The following is a 20,516-nucleotide window of genomic DNA, read 5'->3' on the forward strand; positions in this document are numbered from 1 at the left end:
TATTTTAACATTGTCTTTGTGTAAATTGTTAGTCTTCAGACCAAAAAGGTCGTAGTCTATTTGAGACTCTATGGGAGATCTGAAGCACAATGTGTAAAGTGTTTGCAGGGAGTTTCTCTCCTCAGTTATCTAGAAGAAATTGGTAAACCAATAAGAAGTATTTATCTAAGTAGTTTATGATCTTTTACCTTACTTTTGCTTTGAGAAAGTTTAGGTTAGGATTTTGGAATATTTTGCGAGTTTTCTTCTTTATAGTTAGATTTACTATTGCTGTGTGTGTTATCATTGACAAAGTGGAAATAATCTTACAATAATTTATGTTTCCTTCTAGTCAAAGGCTGTTGGTTTGCTCGATGTGGATGTGTATGGCCCTTCGATTCCAAAGATGATGAATCTGAAAGGAAGTCCAGAATTATCACAGAGTAAGTAAAGACAAGCTAGTATAATATAGTATAATGTAATACTATATTATGTATAGTTAGACATAATAGTTATGCCTTTTTTTAAATTAACTCCTGAGTTTCAGGCATTTTGCCATGTACCCTGTGTACCTTCAGCATAGTGTAGTATGGTAATTCTGAAATCAGAAATGGAGCCACACTGTCTGGGTTTGAATCCTAGCTCTGTTATTGACTGTGTGGCTTTGGCTGAATTGTTTAACCTCTTTGTACCTCGCCTCTGCCCCTTATGTAAAATAAACTTAACAATTTTGCTGTGAGAAATCATTCAGTTAGAAATTGCAGGATGCCTGGGTGGCTCAGTCAATTAAGCCGTTGCCTTTGGCTCAGGTCATTACCCCAGGGTACTGGGATCGAGTCTTGCATCGGGCTCCTTGCTCGACAGGGAGCCTCCTTCTCTCTCTGCCTCAGCCTGCTATTCTGCCTGCTTATGTGCTCTCTCTCTCTCTCTCTCTCTGACAAATAAATAAATAAATAAATAAATAAATAAATAAAATCTTAAAAAAAAAAAAAAGAAATTGCTATTAAGTGTAATGCATTTGACCTTGTGCATGGCACATAGTCAGTGATCATTATCTCTTTACACTAAGTGTTTGGATGTTTGAAAGTATTTGAATAGAAAGTATATATTTGTGTTAGCAGACATAAAGGTTATTTTTTCTAATCAAATTTTTGTCATGTTTGTCTTAAGGTATTTTGAAAAAAACCACCCAAAACATTAGTTTATTTTTCCAGCCTTCACTGCTATTAATAGGACAGTAATTTTTAAAAAAATTTTATTTATTTATTTGACAGACAGAGATCACAAGTAGGCAGAGAGGCAGGTAGAGATAGGGGGAAGCAGTCTCCCTGCTGAGCAGAGAGCCTGATGTGGGGCTCGATTCCAGGACACTGGGATCATGACCTGAGCCGAAGGCAGAGGCTTTAACCCACTGAGGCACCCAGGTGCCCCAGGACAGTAATTTTTTGAGTAAATCTTTTAATATTTACTCTGCTTGTTATTACACTCTCTTGGAAAGCTGGAAAATATAAAGCATTAAGAACAAAGAGGGGTCACCTGGGTGGCTCAGTGGGTTAAAGCCTCTGCCTTCGGCTCAGGTCATGATCCCAGGGTCCTGGGATCAAGCCCCGCATCAGGCTCTCTGCTCAGTGGGGAGCCTGCTTCCCCCTCTCTCTGCCTGCCTCTCTGACTACGTGTAATTTCTGTCTATCAAATAAATAAATAAATAAAAAATTAAAAAAAAAAAGAACAAGGAGATGCTGTGATCATAGAATGAAGTATTGGATGGGGGTGCCTGGCTGCATTGGGCTGTGGAGACTACTTTAAAAAAAAAAGTATTGGGAAAACTTGTAATTTCTTGAAAAATGGTTTTAAGTGAATGAAATCAACTTATTCAAATTTATTTCAAATTATAGGGGTGCCTGGGTGGCTTAGTTGGTTAAGCAGCTGACTTTTGATTTAGGCTGAGGTCATGATCTCAGAGTCCTGGGATGGGGCCCTGTGCGTTGGCTCTGTGCTCAGTGGGGAGTCAACCTGAAGATTCTCTCTCTCTCTCTCTATTCCCCTTCCCCTGTCTGTGCTCATGTGTGCTCTCTCTCTCTCAAACAAATGAATGTTTAAAGAAAATTGTATTTCAAATTATAACTAGAGTATATAATTGAAGAATTTCTTCTCATTTCTTATTGGGCTTTTTCTTTTCCATAGATCTAGAACAAAATGACTATTTACTATAGGGTTTTTGTTGGATTATCTGTGTAAATAATAGAAGTATTTTGTTGTTGTCATTAAATGTTAATTAGGCACTGTCTGCTATTTAATGTGCTTTTGTTTGTGTTTTCGTTGTTGGAGTCAATTACAGTGTTAAGTTCTGAATAATTGTAAGAAATTTGAAGATGTAGTGATGATAAAATTGACCCTAGCAGTCCTATATCATAAACACCCACTTAGTTTTCTTGTTTGATGAAAATATAAACTTAAAAAGCTAAGTTATTCTAGCTTCTTTTTTCTTTGTCCTTTCAGTGGAATGCATACTTAGTTTGCAAATATGTGACATATGCCAAGATGTCAAACTTTCACAAAGGAGTAATGAATTTGCGTACTTTAAATGATAGACTTATTATGTCTGTCTCTTGATTAAAGTAATGTGAAAACTGGTGCAGCAGCACATGAGTGATGGCAAAACGGAGCCCTGGTGTCAGTTTTTTCTTAAGTAGTCTGTTCAGTCTATGCCAACATAAATACTTGAAATGAACTTTAATTTCTTTCTTCTTGTTTTACTGAAGCTGTAATCTTAAATTTGATGTTTGCAAATTGGCTGCCATTAAATAGGCTTTCTGGTAAAGATGAGATACTGGAAATCTTGGAAAGCCTTAAAAGAATACTTCTTTTGTGTTGACAAGCTGATCTTAAGTCACCCAAGAAATAAACTGAATGGTTAAGGCATTCACTTAAAAGAATGTGGATTCTTAAAGGCCCAAACTTATAAATTATTTTTTTGAATCTTAGATAAACCTGCCACCATTATACTAATTGGCCTCATTTTGACATTTCTGTATTTTAACATTTTAATTTATCCTGTTATACTCTCTATTGCAGAAAAAATTATCTAATTAACAATAAAGAAAAACCGTGAAAGATTTGTTATCGGCAGGTCCTAAATCTTTGTAGTCTCTGAGAAACAAACTGAGGGTTTTGGAGGGGAGAGGAGTAGAGGGTTAGGTGAGCCTGGCGGTGGGTACTAAGGAGGGCACGTATTACTGGGTGTGGTACATAAACAATGAATTTTGTAACACTGAAAAAATAAAAAAAAATCTTTGTGTTTATGATTAACACCTCCCTCAAGATAAATGGGTGTTCGTCTATGTCTCTTTCACTTTTTGAGTTATACCAGGTAGCTGTCCTTAAGATGTGTAGACTAGTGGTATGGTACATTTGTAATATGCCATATCTTTTAGGGCTGTTTGTACTTCACGTTTCTCTTTTCTAGTCTGATTCCAGGTTAAAAATTTTTTTTTCTTATTTCCTAATCTCTGATCATTCCCAGTGTTTTTCAAAATTTTTGGCACATTTTCAATATCTTCTCTCAGATGAGAAAAATTAAAAGAACTTGCTATTGTTAGGTAGTGGGAGGATTAACTTGCAATTTTATTTTTAATACTCTATTTTTATTTATGTGCCTTGCAAATTTTTGCTTTTTAAAATAGACTTCATTATTGCTGATTCATAGTTACTTTAATAATTTACTGGGTACTTTAGAAACCTTTTAGGGGTACTTAAAATGTATTTCTTTTTTTTTTCCTTTTCCTTTTTTTACAGGAGAACAGAGCTTTATTTTTATTTTTGATTAAGATATAATTCACATACCATAAATGTCACCATTTCTCTTTTCTTTTCTTTTTTCTTCTCTTTCTTTTTCTTTCTTCCTTTCTTCCTCCCTCCCTCCCTTTCTTTCTTTCCTTTCTTCTTTGTTTCCTCCTTTCTTTCTTTCTTTCTCTTTCTTTCTTTCTTTCTTTCTTCTTTCTTGTTAACAGAAAGTAAAGCATTTAGGAAAGTAATTAGGTAAAAGCAAGGTGTAAAATGAGTTTGGAAGGTGAAAGACCCGGGCACCTGTGTGGCTCAATCGGTTAAGCATCTGCTTTCCGCTTAGGCCGTGATCCCAGGGCCCTGGAATTGAGCTACCTTTGAGCTCCCTGCTCAGAGTCAGTTTCTCCTTCTCCTTTGGGTTCTCTCTATCTCTCTTTCTCTCAAATAAATAAATAACATCTTTAAAAAAGCCAAAATAAAATAAGATAAAATATTGAAGGTGGAAGATGTCGGGAATATTCACATGTGAGTTGAAGACCATATAGGAAAAGGCAAAAAGCCATAAAAAAGAACACTATACTAAGAGGCAAGGAAGGTTTTGATAGTCTAGATTTGGTTAGGCTAACTTAGAAGAGATTAGACATGTTACAAAAAAAAAAAAAAAAAAGTAATCTTTTTCACGTTCCTTCTGGATCTCTGCTCTAGATTTTGTGTATGTGGTGTGCATACAGGTTAATGCATTGGAATGAGATTTTTCTTGTCAAAATTGGATAGTTTTTATATCCCCATGTTCATAGTAGCATTATTCACTGTTACGATTATGAATTCACTATTCATTATTCCATTACGTGGAAGCTATCCAGTATCTATTGGGAGACGATTAGATAAGCAAAATGTGGTATACGCATAGAATACAGTGTTATTCGGTCTTAAAAAGGAAGGCAGGAGCTTCATTGGTGAACACGTGATTTGGGGAGAGTGGAACACTTGCAGAGGTATTTCTGTTTACGTAGCAAATATTAATGGGCGTATTGTATAGTTAGTAAGCATGAGAAATATTTGATTTGTTGACTGTCAGATCAAATAAGGTTTGATACCCATTCTCTTGGAGCTTATAGTAGATAGACTAGCCAGTGATTATAAGCATAATAAGCATAAGTAAATGCTATAAAATAAGTGTGGGCTTGCTTCTTTGTGAACCGAGATGAGGACTCTAAAGCAGGGAATTTAGAGAGGAGTCATTCTTGGAGGAATGATTTTTGAGCTAAATTTTTTAAAATGGATAAGCCAGGAGTTTGTTGTAAGAGGGGGTTGGGGATTGAAAGGGAGGAGGAGATTCCAGGCAGAAGGAATATCATGTGTCAAAAGCCCGCAGAATGCAAACTGCTTGGTATGGCAGAAGTGAAGAATCTCTGTGGATATTCTTCTGTGGAATCACTGTGGAGTTTCTCTGTGGAGTTGTAGGAGTAAGATTGGGCCCAGAAAGATAGGTGATGGTCTTACCATAAATGCCTTTTTGTGCTTGTTCGAGGAACTGAAGTGTAACTCACAGGCAGTGAGAAACTGTCATGGATTTTAGGGAAGGGAGTGACATCAGTTCTGTATCTTAGGAAGATCATTTTGGCAGTGTTGTGGAGGAAAGATAATAGGCCCACCGGGTGGGGGTGGGTAGGGCCAGTTCGGATACTATTAAAGTGATCCAGGTGAGATGTGATAAGGCTTGATTTAAGTCTGTGAACTGGAGGAGAAGGGTCCTAATTGAATGATATTCAAGAGATTGAAAGAATAGGGTTTGGTAATTCATTGAGTATTACTCGGAAAAAGGTCTATAGGACAGCTCCTGGATTTCTGGGTTGAGTGATTGTTTAGATAGTTGTATCATTCATCAGGATAGAGCAGAGAGGAAAAAGGCGTAAATTTGAGGAAAACAGTAATGAGTTAAGGTTTATTGAATTTGATGTCCAAAGAGAGTCAACAGGTGTTGGAATATATTGTGTTCAGGAGAGAGGTTTGGGTTAACAATACAGATTTGGGAGTTAGCAGTGTGTGGGTATGTGTATGATATTTGAAGTTGTTAGTTTAGATGACTGATTTTCAGCCTGGAGTGATTTTTCCCTCAGGAGACATTTGGCAATGAATAGAGAATTTTGATTGTCACAAATGAGGGATCTAGTGGGTAGAGGCCAGGGATGCTGCTAAAACACCCTGCAGTGCACTAAACATCCCCTTACAATAAAATGTTACCTGGTCCAAAATGTGAGTTATGCTGTGGTTGAGAAATTCTGACTTATCTGATAGCCCGAAAGAGTTATAAATGGAGTCAGGTATAGGACTGAGGGTAGAATTTGGGGAGGTTAACCTAAAGGGATTAGAAAAAGACTGAGAAGCACTGACCAGAGAAGCAGAAAGAAGACAAGGAAAATGCTGCCCCTTAGAAGCCAAGAGGAAGTTTTAGGAGTTTTAGTAAGTAAACATTTTCAGAGTGGCTAAATAAGGTAATAATTTAAAATTATATTTAAATTTAACAATGTCTTCCAACTACTTTTGAAGACAGTACAACTTGCGTTTTGCTTCTTGAGGAAATTTATTTTATCAAGTATATATGGTTATTGGGAAATCAGTCATTTGGGAAGCAATTATTGAACATGTCTATAATGATACTGTGCTATGTTCTAGGGAATAAAGATGAGTAAGATGTAAACTCTGTTCTTGAGGAGCTTACAGTCTGGGGGGGACATGGAAAATGTTAGCACCCTATGTACTATGGGAAGGTAGGAACAGAGGATCATGGAAAAAGAGAGGAACTTCTTCTTCTTCTTCTTTTTTTTTTTTTTCCTGAAGATTTTATTTATTAATTTCACAGAGAGGGAGACAGTGAGAGCAGGAACACAAGCAGGGGAAATAGGAGAGGGAGAAGCAGGCTTCCCACCGAGCAGGGAGTCTGATGCAGGGCTTGATCCCAGGACCCTGGGATCATGACCTGAGCAGAAGGCAGATGCTTAATGACTGAGGCACCCAGGCACCCATTTAAAAAAAAAAAAAAAAAAAGTATATATATATATAATATACACATATATATTATATATATAATATATATATATATAATACACACACACATATATATATATGTGTGTGTGTGTGTATACATATATATCTATTTTTATTAACATAAAGTGTATTATTGGGATACAGGTCTGTGACTCATCAGCCTTATAAATTCACAGCACTCACATAGCACATACCCTCCCCAATGTCTATAACCCAGCCACGTATCCCTCCCCCACCTCCCTCCAGCAACCCTCAGGTTGTTTCCTGAGATTAAGAGGCTCTTATGGTTTGTCTCCCTCCCAGGTCCCATCTTGTTTCATTTCTTCCCTCCCTACCCCCAACAACCCCCGCCCTGCCTCTCAAATTCCTCATATCAGAGAGATCATATGATCATTGTCTTTCTCTAATTGATTTATTTCGCTTAGCATCTTTCTGTGATGTAGGCCAGCCAGATCTGGACCCTGATAAGCCTTTGAACCATAAGGCACAAAAAAGAGTAAGAGACTTGGTCATATTAGAGAGAGAGAGAGAGAGAGAGAAAGAGATTATATTTATCTTTTAAATTTTGTTTTAAATTTTGATATTGAACAAAAAACAAACATTTAAACTATGGGTGATATTCCATCTGTCATAAACAAAATATGTATGTGGGATGTATTTATAAATCATAATTTAATCTCCCATCCTTCTGCTACTTCCACCCCAAAATAGTCCTTTGTCTTCAGTGGCTGAGGCTTGCCTTGTCTGCTCTATAACCTTCCTCCTTCCTCTCTGCTGACTTTTGTTTCTTTGTAATCTCAGATGGACACTGGAAATGGTAGTAGTAACTGGGGGCTGTATCCGAATCTGAACAGTATCATGTGTCTCTCAGTTTGTCTTTCAAGTAAAAATGGTATTCTGTAAAAAAATACATCTTGTTTAGCTTACACCTTAAACAGTTACACAAGTGTTTTCCCCCCTGAGACAGCCATTGGAATGCCGTACATGGCAGAGCTGCTTTATGTGTACTTCTCATTTGTCACACAGACTGTTAAAAAGACATGCATTCAAGGGTCAGGATTTCATAAATTAAATACTTACCACTACTTTATTGAGGACATTCTAGAGTGAAATTGGCTTTTATTTTTACTGTTGTGCATGGTGGTGAATATGATGACTGTTAAATACAGTTTGGTTCTGCCACTGCCTTGGTTTCTACTGAGGTGCTGGCAGTCTTACCTACTATTGTTTTTAAACCATCAGTGCAAAAGTCTACTCAGTTAAAAGCCAATAATATCTTAATTTTTTATGAAAATAGTTTTACCCTGTTGGATCATCTGAAAGGTTCTTGAGGATCTCCAGAGGACCAGTGACCATACTTGGAGAACTGTTGGCTTAATGGAAGGTTCTTTAATCAGAAATCGGAAGTCTTACTTTCTAGTTTAGTAATTCTTATTATGGATTTCACAAAATTATTTGCCTCATTTTTTTCCTTTTTTTAAAAAAATGTTGTAGAAGTGAGTGGTCTAAAGTTTATGTTTGAAGTCTGGAAATAATATTTTAGATGTGGCACTTTGTAAACAATCCTGTAGAGACTTGAACTAGTTCTTTTCTCTCCATTTATTTTGTTTACTGTACTGGCATTAAGGTGCCTGGGGCAATAACTTGTTTTTAAAAAACTTCTAAATTTTAAAAAAATGTAATACTTGAATATGATTTTCGTCAACAAAAACACTGCATTCGTGTTGGAATCTAGACTGTAAGATACAAAGTTGTCCTCAAGCTACTTGTAACCTGATTAATAAAACACTCAGAAATAGCAATATAATGTATTCTATGCTATCACATAATTGATTTAAAGGAGATATAGGAGACCCATGAGGGTAAGATTGAGGGCTGGGGAAGTGGAGAATAGCTCCGTGAAGATACTAGACTTAAATTGTACCTTAATGGAAATGGGGAAATAATATGTGGCAAGGTACAGAGAGAACATATCATATTTCTCAATTACTGTTTTTCCTTCTCAAATTCTGTTCATCCCTTTTTCTGTTTATATTCCCTTTTCCCTTTCTGTGGTTTGGGATGTACTTTTTCTTTTACTCCTTTTCTTTGAACTGATCTGAGGACTGTCATTTGTGCTTCTTTTAAGCCAATGTGCTGTGTTGGAAAGATCTTGGGCTTTCATTCAGGCTGACCCACCCCCCAGTTCCCATGGCAGTACTCAGTGCTGTGTATTCCTGGGCAAGTTCCACAACTTTGAAGGCAGTATGAAAAAATAAGTGAGTTAATAAATTTAAGGGTTCTTAATACATGTTAACTGCTTTTCCCTATCTTTACAAATGGTCAGTGGTAACAGAAAGTGCATTAATTTGTTAATAGCATGATTTGATGGAATTTATCTGTTACAGAGCAAAAGACTTATTACAAGGTGGGCAGTAAGCTACAGTAGGGCTTTAGAGTCTAAGAGGCTTGCAGTTAGATCCTGGCTATAGCTTATGTTACTACTTTTGTGTACTCTGGGCAAGTTGTTTTAAACTCTTCTTGCCTTAGTTTGTTTATATAATGAATGGGAATGGTTTTGGGAAGATAGTTGGCAAGGTCTCCCCAAGTATTTCCTTCTTTAATTGAATATGATTTTGTTCAGCCTCAACTGTCATAAATATCTTAACACACTCTGCCCACTTCTAGAGGTCTGTCCATGTACAAAAGCTCGTCTTGTCCTTTACTGAAAAGTTTGCCAGTTTCTGTTGTATGCAGTTAAGTTACTTGTAATCTATTTGATTCTTTTAAACTTTGCCTGGGTGGGTCCAGAGCAGTCTTTAGTCTATGGCTAATATACTCCGGTACTATAGCAGTACCTTTCTGAACACTTTACCATGTATTGTGAGATCTCTCCTTTTTGGCTGGTGGAAACGTAAGTATTCCAGCTGTGTGCCATTTGGGGGAATTGTACAGTGTACAGCCCTCCACTGATTCTTTCGTCAGTCCTGTGGAATTTTCCTTCACTCCTGTGCATATGAATACTCAGCCAGAGACTCCATAGGTACCCTCTGTGGTTCTCTTGAGTTCTTTGTGTTGCTCCTTCCTCTCTGATATTCTGCCTTATAAATTCTAGCTGCCTTTGTCTTGCCTAACTTTGATTCTGTTGTCTCAGCTCAGCAAGCTTACTGGGGTTCGTTTGAATTTCCCCTCTCTGGGCTACAGCCTGGAAACTGCTTCTAGGGCAGTATACTGTAGCAGTCATAGGACTCATTTTCTTGTTTCTCTTCTTTTAGGGATCGTGGTCCTCCTACCTATTGTAGCATGTCTAAAAACATACTTTTACATGTTTTGTTCAAGTTTTTTAAAGTATGTGTATTGGGGGGTAGTGGTGGTGATTATTAGAGAGCCAGTTCTGCTCCTGCTACTCTTTTATCACCAGAAGCAAAGTTATATTCATAGTTTTTACTTTTTTTTTCCTTTTCCTATATACTCTCTAGAGCACTAAGAATTCAGATGAGTTTGCCATCTTTGCAGTTACTTTTGTTTTCAAAGCAGTTTAGTGCCATAGCTACCTGTATTAATCTGGGTTCTTCAGAAAACCAGAATCAAGAGATACAGATAGATACATTGGCTTACATGGTTAAGGAGACTGAGAAGTCCCAAGACCTACATTTAGCAAGCTGGAGACTCAAGAGAGCTGTTTTGTGTAGTTCTAGTATGTGTCCAAAGGCCTGAGAACCAGGAGAACCAATGGTGTAAATTGCAGTCGGACTCTGACTAGCAGAGAGAACAAATTCTGCCTTATTCTGCCTTTTTGTTCTATTCTGGTCTTCAGTGGATTGGATGAAGCCTACCCAGGGAGGATAATCTATTTTACTCTGTTTGTTGATTCAGATGTTAATCTTATCAGAAAGACTCTCACAGGTACACCCCAAATAATGTTAAATCATTTATCTGGATACCCCGTGGTCAAATTGCCAAAATTAGCCACTGCTCTACTGGGTGTCCCCGCTTTGCTCTTCATTTAATTTGTATAATCATGAATCTTGATCATGTGAAATACATTTCTAGTGGTCCCATTTCTTTCCACTATAGAGATTATCTCTTCATTTTAGAATAACTTTAGTCTCATTTTGAGGATCTTTTTCTTGGGGCCACTTTCCAACAAAAAGACATGATTATTTGAGATGGACTATTTGTATTAGATAGAATAACTGTTGATTAACAGTGAAGCAATTACTGCTTCCAGCCTGAAGAGGTTAAGAGAGGAACCATATCCAAATCTGGAAGGAGACAGTCCTATAGAGATGTCTGCCTTGGGAGAATCAGTGATTGACACTCAGTGGAGGGACCCAGCCAGCCCAAGACCACCCCACTGAGAGAAAAACAAGGAAATGAAATACCCTGACCTCCCTCTCCTTCCTCTTTCTGCTCTGCTTTTGATGCAGTCTATACAGGAGTCTCCCCAGGTCTGAGGACAAGGTGAACTGGAAGGGTGAGTGACAGATAATCAACAAAGACAGGGTTATAGTAGTTGCCTGGCCCTTTCCTTCAGAAACAGAGGGGTTTCAGGGTGCCTGGTGGCTCAGTGGGTTAAAGTCTCTGCCTTCAGCTCGGTCATGATCCCAGGACCCTGGAATCGAGCCCCGCATAGGGCTCTCTGATCAGCAGGAAACCTGCTTCCTCTTCTCTCTCTCTCTGCCTGCCTTTCTGCCTACTTGTGATTTGTCTGTCAAATAAATATATAAAATCTTAAAAAAAACAAAAATAAAAACAAAGGTGTTTCAAGACTCAGTCCTAGGATTTGAAATGAGAGAAAAATCCATCTTATAAATTGTCATCTGCTTGCCTTTTTGTATGCATATAGTTACTCCTAGCAGTATTCTGTGTATGCACTGAAGAATTGATGAGGGAGGAAGGAATAATGTTATATTTTCTAGATTCCATTAAATTCATGTGCAAATTTGTGTTACAGATAAGGAGGGTGATACAAAAAACAAAGTTTGCCCAGAGTAATAGGCTAGAATCTAGATACTCTGTAGCCCACAATGTATTTGTGTGTAAGAAAATTATCAGACGAAAAGAACTACCAGAGGGAAAGAGAATAAAATATTGATGTATATTGAAGTGGTTTATTCAACTCTAAAACATAATAGTGGCAATGATTTATATGTAAGCTGTATTTCTATGTCAGCTGTATGTTACATGCCTCTTCTACTTTGAACTTATTAATAGACATAGATAGGTAATTAATTCAGTCTGTTCGTCATTAAGAAGAACCTTGGTGGAAATGAGGCATTCCTTATTATTATTTTTTTTATTTTTATTTTTTATTTATTTAATTCTTATTTATTTATTTATTTATTGGCATTCCTTATTATAAACAGAGACTGAGAACATTTAATTATCAACAAATTAGGAACATGAATTAAAATGGCTGCTGCTCTGTACCTTTAGCTGATGTGAAACTCTCAGTCTGTGGTATTATAAAATTATGGAATCCACAAAAGTATGATAGGTGGTGATCTGGCTCCTGTCTAAACATCTCCAGTGAGGGAGATTTTGCTATTTCATGACAGGTCTATTTAATGTTATTGTTTTGAACAAAAATCTGCCACCTTATAACTTTGACGTGCTTTCACTAGTTCTGTCCATATGAGAACCACCTAATCTATTTTCTTTTGATAACATGTGAGATATTTGTACACCATGATTGCAGCCTCAGGTTTTTTCTCAGGTATGCAGTTTCCAGCTTTCAGCTTTTTCTCCTATTAATACATTTTTGAGTAGGATGACCGTTCTAGTTATTTTTCTGGTCATGGGTCACTTTGTCAATATGCCCATGTTTGAATATTATTTCTTGGTGTATTCTGAAGTGATGTAGTGAATGCATTTTTAATTACCCAGTACAAAATGGTGAGCAAGGCAATAAAGGAGAAAAGGGCTAGAATCAGTTCTTTATACTTCCTTACTTCTTTATAGTATACTTACTCAACCCCCATAGTTATGGAAGTAAGAAAGGAAACAATTGGGTTCATCAGATTCCTTTAATCTCTTATTTCCCTATTGATTGTCTGTGATTTTTTTGTCCCCACCATCGGTTTTTTTCCCCCAACATCTTAAGTTCCTTTAGCTCTAAGGAATCGACAAACTGCAGTTACTGTGAGATACTTGAATTTACACGTTGAAACTTCATTTAGGCTTACTCACTTTCAAAAACTCTCACAGTTTTGGCAGTTTGGCTATTGTAATGTTTATGTTTACTATTTGCTATCTAGTTTATTGCTAGCCATTGAAAATAGGGACTGTTGGGCGCCTGGGTGGCTCAGTGGGTTAAGCCGCTGCCTTCGGCTCAGGTCATGATCTCAGGGTCCTGGGATCAAGGCCCGCATCGGGCTCTCTGCTCAGCAGGGAGTCTGCTTCCCTCTCTCTCTCTGCCTGCCTCTCCATCTACTTGTGATTTCTCTCTGTCAAATAAATAAATAAAATCTTTAAAAAAAAAAAAGAAAATAGGGACTGTTTCTTGGCCTTACTATGATAGCTGATTACTCTTTGAAAGGATTACCTTCAACCTTTTAGAGTAGTTAGTAAGATTGTATAAGTAGCCAGTCATGAAAGTCAAGTAATAAGTAATGGTGGGCATGCAAGGTTATGTTTTATAGTCATGATTTATATCATACCTAATTGTTGGTTATCGTTTTGTAAGAACAACAGCAGTAAACTACAAACTAATATCTTTGTTGCCTCTTTCCTGTCAATAAAAAGAATAGTATTGTGGCATGAGTCAGATGAGAAAAATAAGAGAAAAAAGCAGAATCCAATCAGTCAGTAAAGAGGTTAGTTGAGGAGCTCCTGGGTGGTTCAGTTGGTTAAGCCTCTGCCTTTGGCTCAGGTCATGATCTCAGGGTCCTGGGATCAAGCCCCACATCGGGCTCTCTGCTCAGCAGGGGGCCTCATTCCCCATTCCCCCACCACCTGCCTCTTTGCCTACTTGTGATTCTCTCTCTGTCAAATAAATAAATAAAATCTTAAAAAAAAAAAAAAAGAGGTTAGTTGAATCTGAGTATAGCATACAGAATATCACCGGCTTAAAGCAGGTGATTAAATGTTGTGTTAGGAGGTTGCTTAAAGCAATGGAAGGAATGCATGATATATTGCATTGCAAGAAAAGTAATGGGCTTGAAAGTCCTAGTAATGTAAGAAGAAATTTAGCATGCTAGCCAGGTAGAACTCTGCTAGGAGCCCCTGTGATCCTTTCTTGACTCTCTCTGACTGATGATCACTATCCCTAAACCATATCTTGGTGAACATGATACCTTTAGTTATGAAACAGATCTATTATTAATAATTTTATATTAAGTTTAGGAAGAAGTTTTGTAATCCTTGCGACACTATGTGTGTATTTGTTTTTAAAGGTGCTTGAAATGTTTTGTTTTGTTTGGTTAAGAGATCAAACATACTAGAGAATCTGACCTGTTAACTTTGTGATTTTAAATGATTTTAAATTTTGAAGTGTTTGATACTATATACTAAGTGAATGAGTGAATGAATGGATAGAATTCTCTTAAGTGAATAGTGTTTCAATAAACACTAAATAAATGAATAAATGAATAAAATAAAATTCATTTTTATAGAATTGTAATTTATATTTAGTGTTTGTTAGGGTTACAGCTATTATATAAGTTAATGACTTTTAATCCTAAATGATGTAGAATGAAATTTTTAAAAGCACTTACTATTCTAGAACTACATTAATGATAGCCCTATAACCAAAATCACACAACTATCTGATATTGCAGTGTTTCATTACCTTTCTGTACAGTGTCTAGTTTACTGTGGGGTCACAGATATCAGTGACAATACTTGCTATTCCTTCTTCCCTCTGATTTCTTATGTACTGATATATGGGCTATTCATATGAGCCACCAAACCTCTAGTATAACTAAATGGGTAATGTACTAAGGCTTTTATTGTATACACAAAATATTTATGGAAGGGAGTTGGCCCCTGAGTTTTGTAAATGTATTATCTTTGATAGTTTTTACGTTTTTATTGTAATTTATTTATATTCTACAGCTGTGTCTTTTTACTACATCATTTTTGTTATGTTAGATCAGTTTTTTTAGTAGTCTTCTTAAAATAGTTTTTCATTTCTATGATGATGTGGGGCTTGATTCCAGGACCCTGGGATCACTACCTGAGCTGAAGGCAGAAGCTTAATGACTCAGCCATCCAGGGACCCCTAATTTCTTATAATAAATAATATTTTACTGCACTACAAATGTCTGGATGACCAAATATAGGGTTTTCAGGTTTCCTTCAGTATCTATTTACTTTTGACTATTTAGCTATTCAGAAAATTATTTTGGTCATTATATAAACATAAGTTTTGAGTACCAGTTACACTAAGTAAGTGGAATATGGTATGTTTGGGGGGAGATAGTTTGGAGCCACAAAAAATAAACAATCATACAGGATATGATTGTTTATATCCTAGAGAAGATAAGAAGAGGAAATGATTTTGGAGAGCTGGTCTGGAGGCTGCCAGGGAAGAAAGGGATTTAGATAAGCAGAGAGGAGGCTGGGGACAGACTTGCACTTTTCTTAACTGTAAAATAGAGATAAGCACTTGCCTCATAGGATTGTTGTAAGGTTTCATTGAAAGACAGTATCTGTAAACTACCTTCTGCATGCAGTGCTGCATGACATAAAATGTAACTCTTGGGGTGCCTGGGTGGCTCAGTGGGTTAAAGCCTCTGCCTTCAGCTCAGGTCATGGTCCCAGGGTCCTGGGATCGAGCCCCAAATCGGGCTCTCTGCTCAGCAGGGAGCCTGCTTCCTCCCCTCTCTGCCTCCCTCTCTGCCTACTTGTGATCTTTGTCTGTCAAATAAATAAATAAAATCTTTAAAAAAAAAATAGTAACTCTTATTGTGTTACTCCTCTAGAGTGAATGTAAGTGGTTCATTCTGTCATCTTTTAAATTTTTTCTTCCCAGGTGCCTGACTATTCCCTTTAGGATCTCACATTGTTTCCATCTTAAATATTAACTGGTTACCTGGCACATAATGTGGAAAAATTCTGAGTTTCTATCTGGTTTCAGCAGGAAGGAATGTGATCAGTTAGCAATTAGTTAGCGATCATTTAATGATGCCAAGGCAGGTATAAAGTGGCCAGAGGCCAGGAATGGTGGTATATGGTTTGTGGAAGTTAGAGCATACATGCATACATGTATTTATCGTCTTTACCGAAAGTTCCATTTTCACCTGTTTTTTTCTAGCTTTCCTTTCATTTGTTCCTGTTAAATCTACAATATAAATTAGCAAGTTTTCAGAGGTAGGATATCAAGTTTATTTTCTATGCTTCTAGTTAGTATTTGCTGAGTGATTAAGTAAAGGAATAGAATTTTAGCCCTATAGTAGACAAGAGTCTAAGATACCACCATTGCTCTAAAATATCCCTTATATAGATAGTCTGCCATTTATATTCTCTTTTTTTCCTTTTTTTTTTTTTTTTTTTGAGACAGAGAGAGAGAGAAAGCATGCATGTGCATGTGAGCAGGGACAGGGGCCAGAGGGAGAGGGTACCTTAAGCAGGCCCCACACCCCACATGGGGCTTGATCTCACAACCCTGGGATCATAATCTGAGCCAGAATCAAGAGTCAGAGGCTTAACTGACTGAGCCACCCAGGTGCCCCTCCCCATTTATATTCTATTGAGTAGATTCCATTTAAAAATACTTGTATCTTTTACAAAGCTTAAGCTTTCAAAGTGATTTACTTGTTTCAGGTTCTTTTCCTGATGGAAACCTCATGAGAAAATGAGTTTTGATTAAGAAAGGGATGCATTGGAAAAGAAAATCCAAGAGGTTGGATTTTAAAAGGGATGGCTTTCAGTTTTGAGATGGGTGGATGCCTGGGGTGAGATAGTAAGACTCCAAGGTGGTACAAAAGGGAAAGTATGTTGAAGATAAATGCAATATATTTTATTTTATTTTAGGGGATTTACTAACTTTTTAATTTAAATTCAATTAATAGGGGTGCCTGGGTGGTTCAGTGGGTTAAAGCCTTTGCTTTCGGCTCAGGTCATGATCCCAGAGTCCTGGGATCGAGCCCCGCATTGGGCTCTCTGAGTGGCAGGGAGCCTGCTTCCCTTCCTCTCTCTCCCTGCCTTTCTGCCTACTTGTGATATCTGTCAGATGAATAAATAAAATCCTGTAAAAAATTAAAAAACAGACAATCATATCAAAAAATGGGCAGAAGATATGAACAGACACTTCTCCAATGAAGACATACAAATGGCTATCAGACACATGAAAAAATGTTCATCATCACTAGCCATCAGGGAGATTCAAATTAAAACCACATTGAGATATCACCTTACACTAGTTAGAATGGCCAAAATTAGCAAGACAGGAAGCAACATGTGTTGGAGGGGATGTGGAGAAAGGGGAACCCTCTTACACTGTTGGTGGGAATGCAAGTTGGTGCAGCCACTTTGGAAAACAGTGTGGAGATTCCTCAAGAAATTAAAAATAGAGCTTCCCTATGACCCTGCAATTGCACTACTGGGTATTTACCCCAAAGATACAGATGGAGTGAAAAGAAGGGCCATCTGTATCCCAGTGTTTATAGCAGCAATGGCCATGGTCACCAAACTGTGGAAAGAACCAAGATGCCCTTCAACGGACGAATGGATAAGGAAGATGTGGTGCATATACACTATGGAGTATTACGCCTCCATCAGAAAGGACAAATACCCAACTTTTGTAGCAATATGGACGGGACTGGGAGAGATTATGCTGAGTGAAATAAGTCAAGCAGAGAGAGTCAATTATCATATGGTTTCACTTATTTGTGGAGCATAACAAATAGCATGGAGGACATGGGAAGTTAGAGAGGAGAAGGGAGTTAGGGGAAATTGGAAGGGGAGGTGAACCATGAGAGACTATGGACTCTGAAAAACAATCTGAGGGTTTTGAAGGGGCGGGGGGTGGGAGGTCGGGGTACCAGGTGGTGGTTATTATAGAGGGCATGGATTGCATGGAGCACTGGGTGTGGTGAAAAAATAACAAATACTGTTATGCTGAAAATAAATAAAAAATAAATTTAAAAAATTAAAAATCAATTCAATTAATATATAATATATTATTGGTTTCAGAGATACAGGTCTATGATTCATCGTCTTATATAATACTCAGTGTCATTACATCATGTGCCTTCCTTAATGTCCACCACCCAGTTACCCCATTCCCCCACCTTTCTCCCCTCCAGCAACCCTCAGTTTGTTTCCTATGATTAAGAGTTTCTTATGGTTTGTCTTCCTCTCTGATTTTGTCTTGTTTTACTTTTTCCTCTCTTCACCTATGATCTTCTTTTTTGTTTCTTAAATTCCACATATCAGTGAGATCATATGATAATTGTCTTTCTCTGATTGACTTATTTCATTTAGTATAATACCCTCTAGTTCCATCTATATTGTTGCAAATGGGAAGATTTCATTTTTTGATGGCTGAGTAGTATTCTATAGTGTGTGTGTACACCACATTTTCTTTATCCATAATGAAAAATTTTAAGATTTTACTTATTTATTTATTTGTCAGAGAGAGAGAGAGAGAGCGCGTACTAGCAGGCAGTCAGGCAGAGGCAGAGAAAGAAGCAGGTTCCCTGCTGAGCAAGGAGCCTGATTTGGGACTTGATCCCAGGACCCTGGGATCATGACCTGAGCTGAAGGCAGCAGCTTAACTGATTGAGCCACCCAGGTGTCCCCATAATAAAAAAATTTTAAAATATTTATTTATTTTAGAAAGAGCAAGTGGGGGTGGGGCAGAGGAAGAGGGAGAGAATCCTCAAGCAGAGTCCCCACTGAGCATGGAGCTCAATGCAGGGCTCAATCCCAGAGTCCTGATATCATGACCTGAGCCAAAACCAAGAGTCAGTTGTTTAATCGATTGAGCCACCCAGGTGCCCTGGTAAATGAAATTTTAATATCAAAAGTGATAGGTGTAAAATTGGAAAAACATTGAAGATTTTTCTTTGTAGTCTTTCTGCTCCCTTTCTAGATCTCTTTCCTTTCTACTTCTAGATACAGTATTATTATACTGCATATTATACTACAGTATTATTGTACAGTATTATTATACTATACTAGGTAGTCCAGGTTGGCATTTGCTTTTTGATCCATTCCATTTTCTTACCTTTACTCATCTTTTTTCTAAATCATTTTCTTCCAGTAAGCAAGTAGGGTATTCTAAACCTTTTCTGGATACTAACTTGGTGGAACTACTTTGTCAAATCCAGCCACTTGAAGTTCTCCTGAAAGAATAGGATGCAACTTCTTTCTTGCATCTGATTTCTCATGAGAAAGGATCTTGGTTTTAGAAAGAAAAGAAGAAATAGGAAAGTAGATGGTGAGAACGTGAAATTGTAAACTTCATACTGGGTGTCCTTTCCTACTTTCTGAAGGTTTTTGTACCCTTTGAATGTCTTGTCATGAATATGTGGATAAAAGTTTGTTTTTATAAACTATTGCATCTATGTTATGTTTAAGTATTCTTTAAAATTCATGAAATGAGGGTGCATATTCTCTGTCCTCATTAAAAAAAATGGATTTAATATCTCTGTTATGTGATTTCAACTTACAATTTTTTTCAGAAATATATTCCTGAACCTTGGTGTTCAGCTGTATTTAAAACTCTTCTTTTATTTTTGGAACCAGCGAACAGAGTAGAAGGTACAGAGATTTTTCAGCTTATTGCTAATACCAACTTAAGTGGGATTGTCTACTATTTAGGTGATTCATGAACAGTGGGATCCCTACAAAAAGAAAATCTGATTCTAGATGAGAGTTATCCTTGGAATATTTAACAATTTCAACTTTAATAGAAAGATTTAAAGCAGCCTTTCTTATGCCTTTTTCCTTTTTGCCTAGCTCTTCAGTTTGATGTGGTCACAATGTCTTTTCTAGCTTGACAATTAATTTATGATATAAAAGTGATCCCTAAGCCTGTTTGAAATCCACTAGTGACACACAGTCCATTAATTAAATTACACCTGTTAGCAATGATGGAACTTTGTTGTAATAGAGTGAGGAGGATGTGGTATAGTGTCATTCATTCTGTGAATGGCATTATGGCAGTCGAAATGGTTTGACTTGCTCTAAGAATCTTTTGTGCTTCAATGTATGAGCTATCACAAAGATAGGAGGAAATAGGAAATAATGATCTGTATCATGAGATACAGACTTCAGATAATGGTGAAGCTGTTACAGGACAGTGGATTCCAAAGTTTCAATGTAAACTTTCAACCACTGGTACTTTGTTAGTTTTTCTATTAGGTTTTATGTAGGAATTGCTATACACATTTTTTAAACATAAAATTTTAGGGAAAATAAACTAATTTGTACCTGAAATCATGAGTTGTTGTTCAGAACATTTCTCTACTAATTTAAAAGTGTGGTTTCAGTTTGTGTGGTCATTCAGTTCTGGTAATTTTACTAACTAAGATAAAAATGCTTTTAGGCATTATTGATTTTGCTTACTGGTATGCTGGAAAAGATAAAGAAGAATGTGCCTCTAACTTTCTTTTTACTGTATATGCTACACATGTTTAGGACTCTCAATGTACATTTTTCTCTGTTAAATTCTGAAGAAATGCATTTTAACATTATGATGAATCTACTCACATTGCTAATTTCAGTTTACAATTTATCATTCACTAAACTACAAGAAATATTTAAATTATACATTT

General features: G+C 36.9%; 1 protein-coding gene across 4 annotated transcripts in view; it reads left to right on the plus strand.

The window, feature by feature from the left end:
• The window catches only part of NUBPL (nucleotide binding protein like), a 207,516-nt gene that overhangs the window by 52,197 nt on the left and 134,803 nt on the right, over positions 1 to 20,516 (plus strand). For all 4 annotated transcript variants that reach the window (XM_032341486.1, XM_032341488.1, XM_032341484.1 and 1 more), the window contains exon 4: positions 332 to 422. In XM_032341486.1, coding sequence (XP_032197377.1) covers positions 332 to 422 — 91 coding nt within the window. The remainder of the gene's footprint in view (positions 1 to 331; positions 423 to 20,516) is intronic.

The sequence above is a fragment of the Mustela erminea genome, chromosome 5 (assembly GCF_009829155.1).
Source record: "Mustela erminea isolate mMusErm1 chromosome 5, mMusErm1.Pri, whole genome shotgun sequence".
Lineage (NCBI taxonomy): Eukaryota > Metazoa > Chordata > Mammalia > Carnivora > Mustelidae > Mustela > Mustela erminea.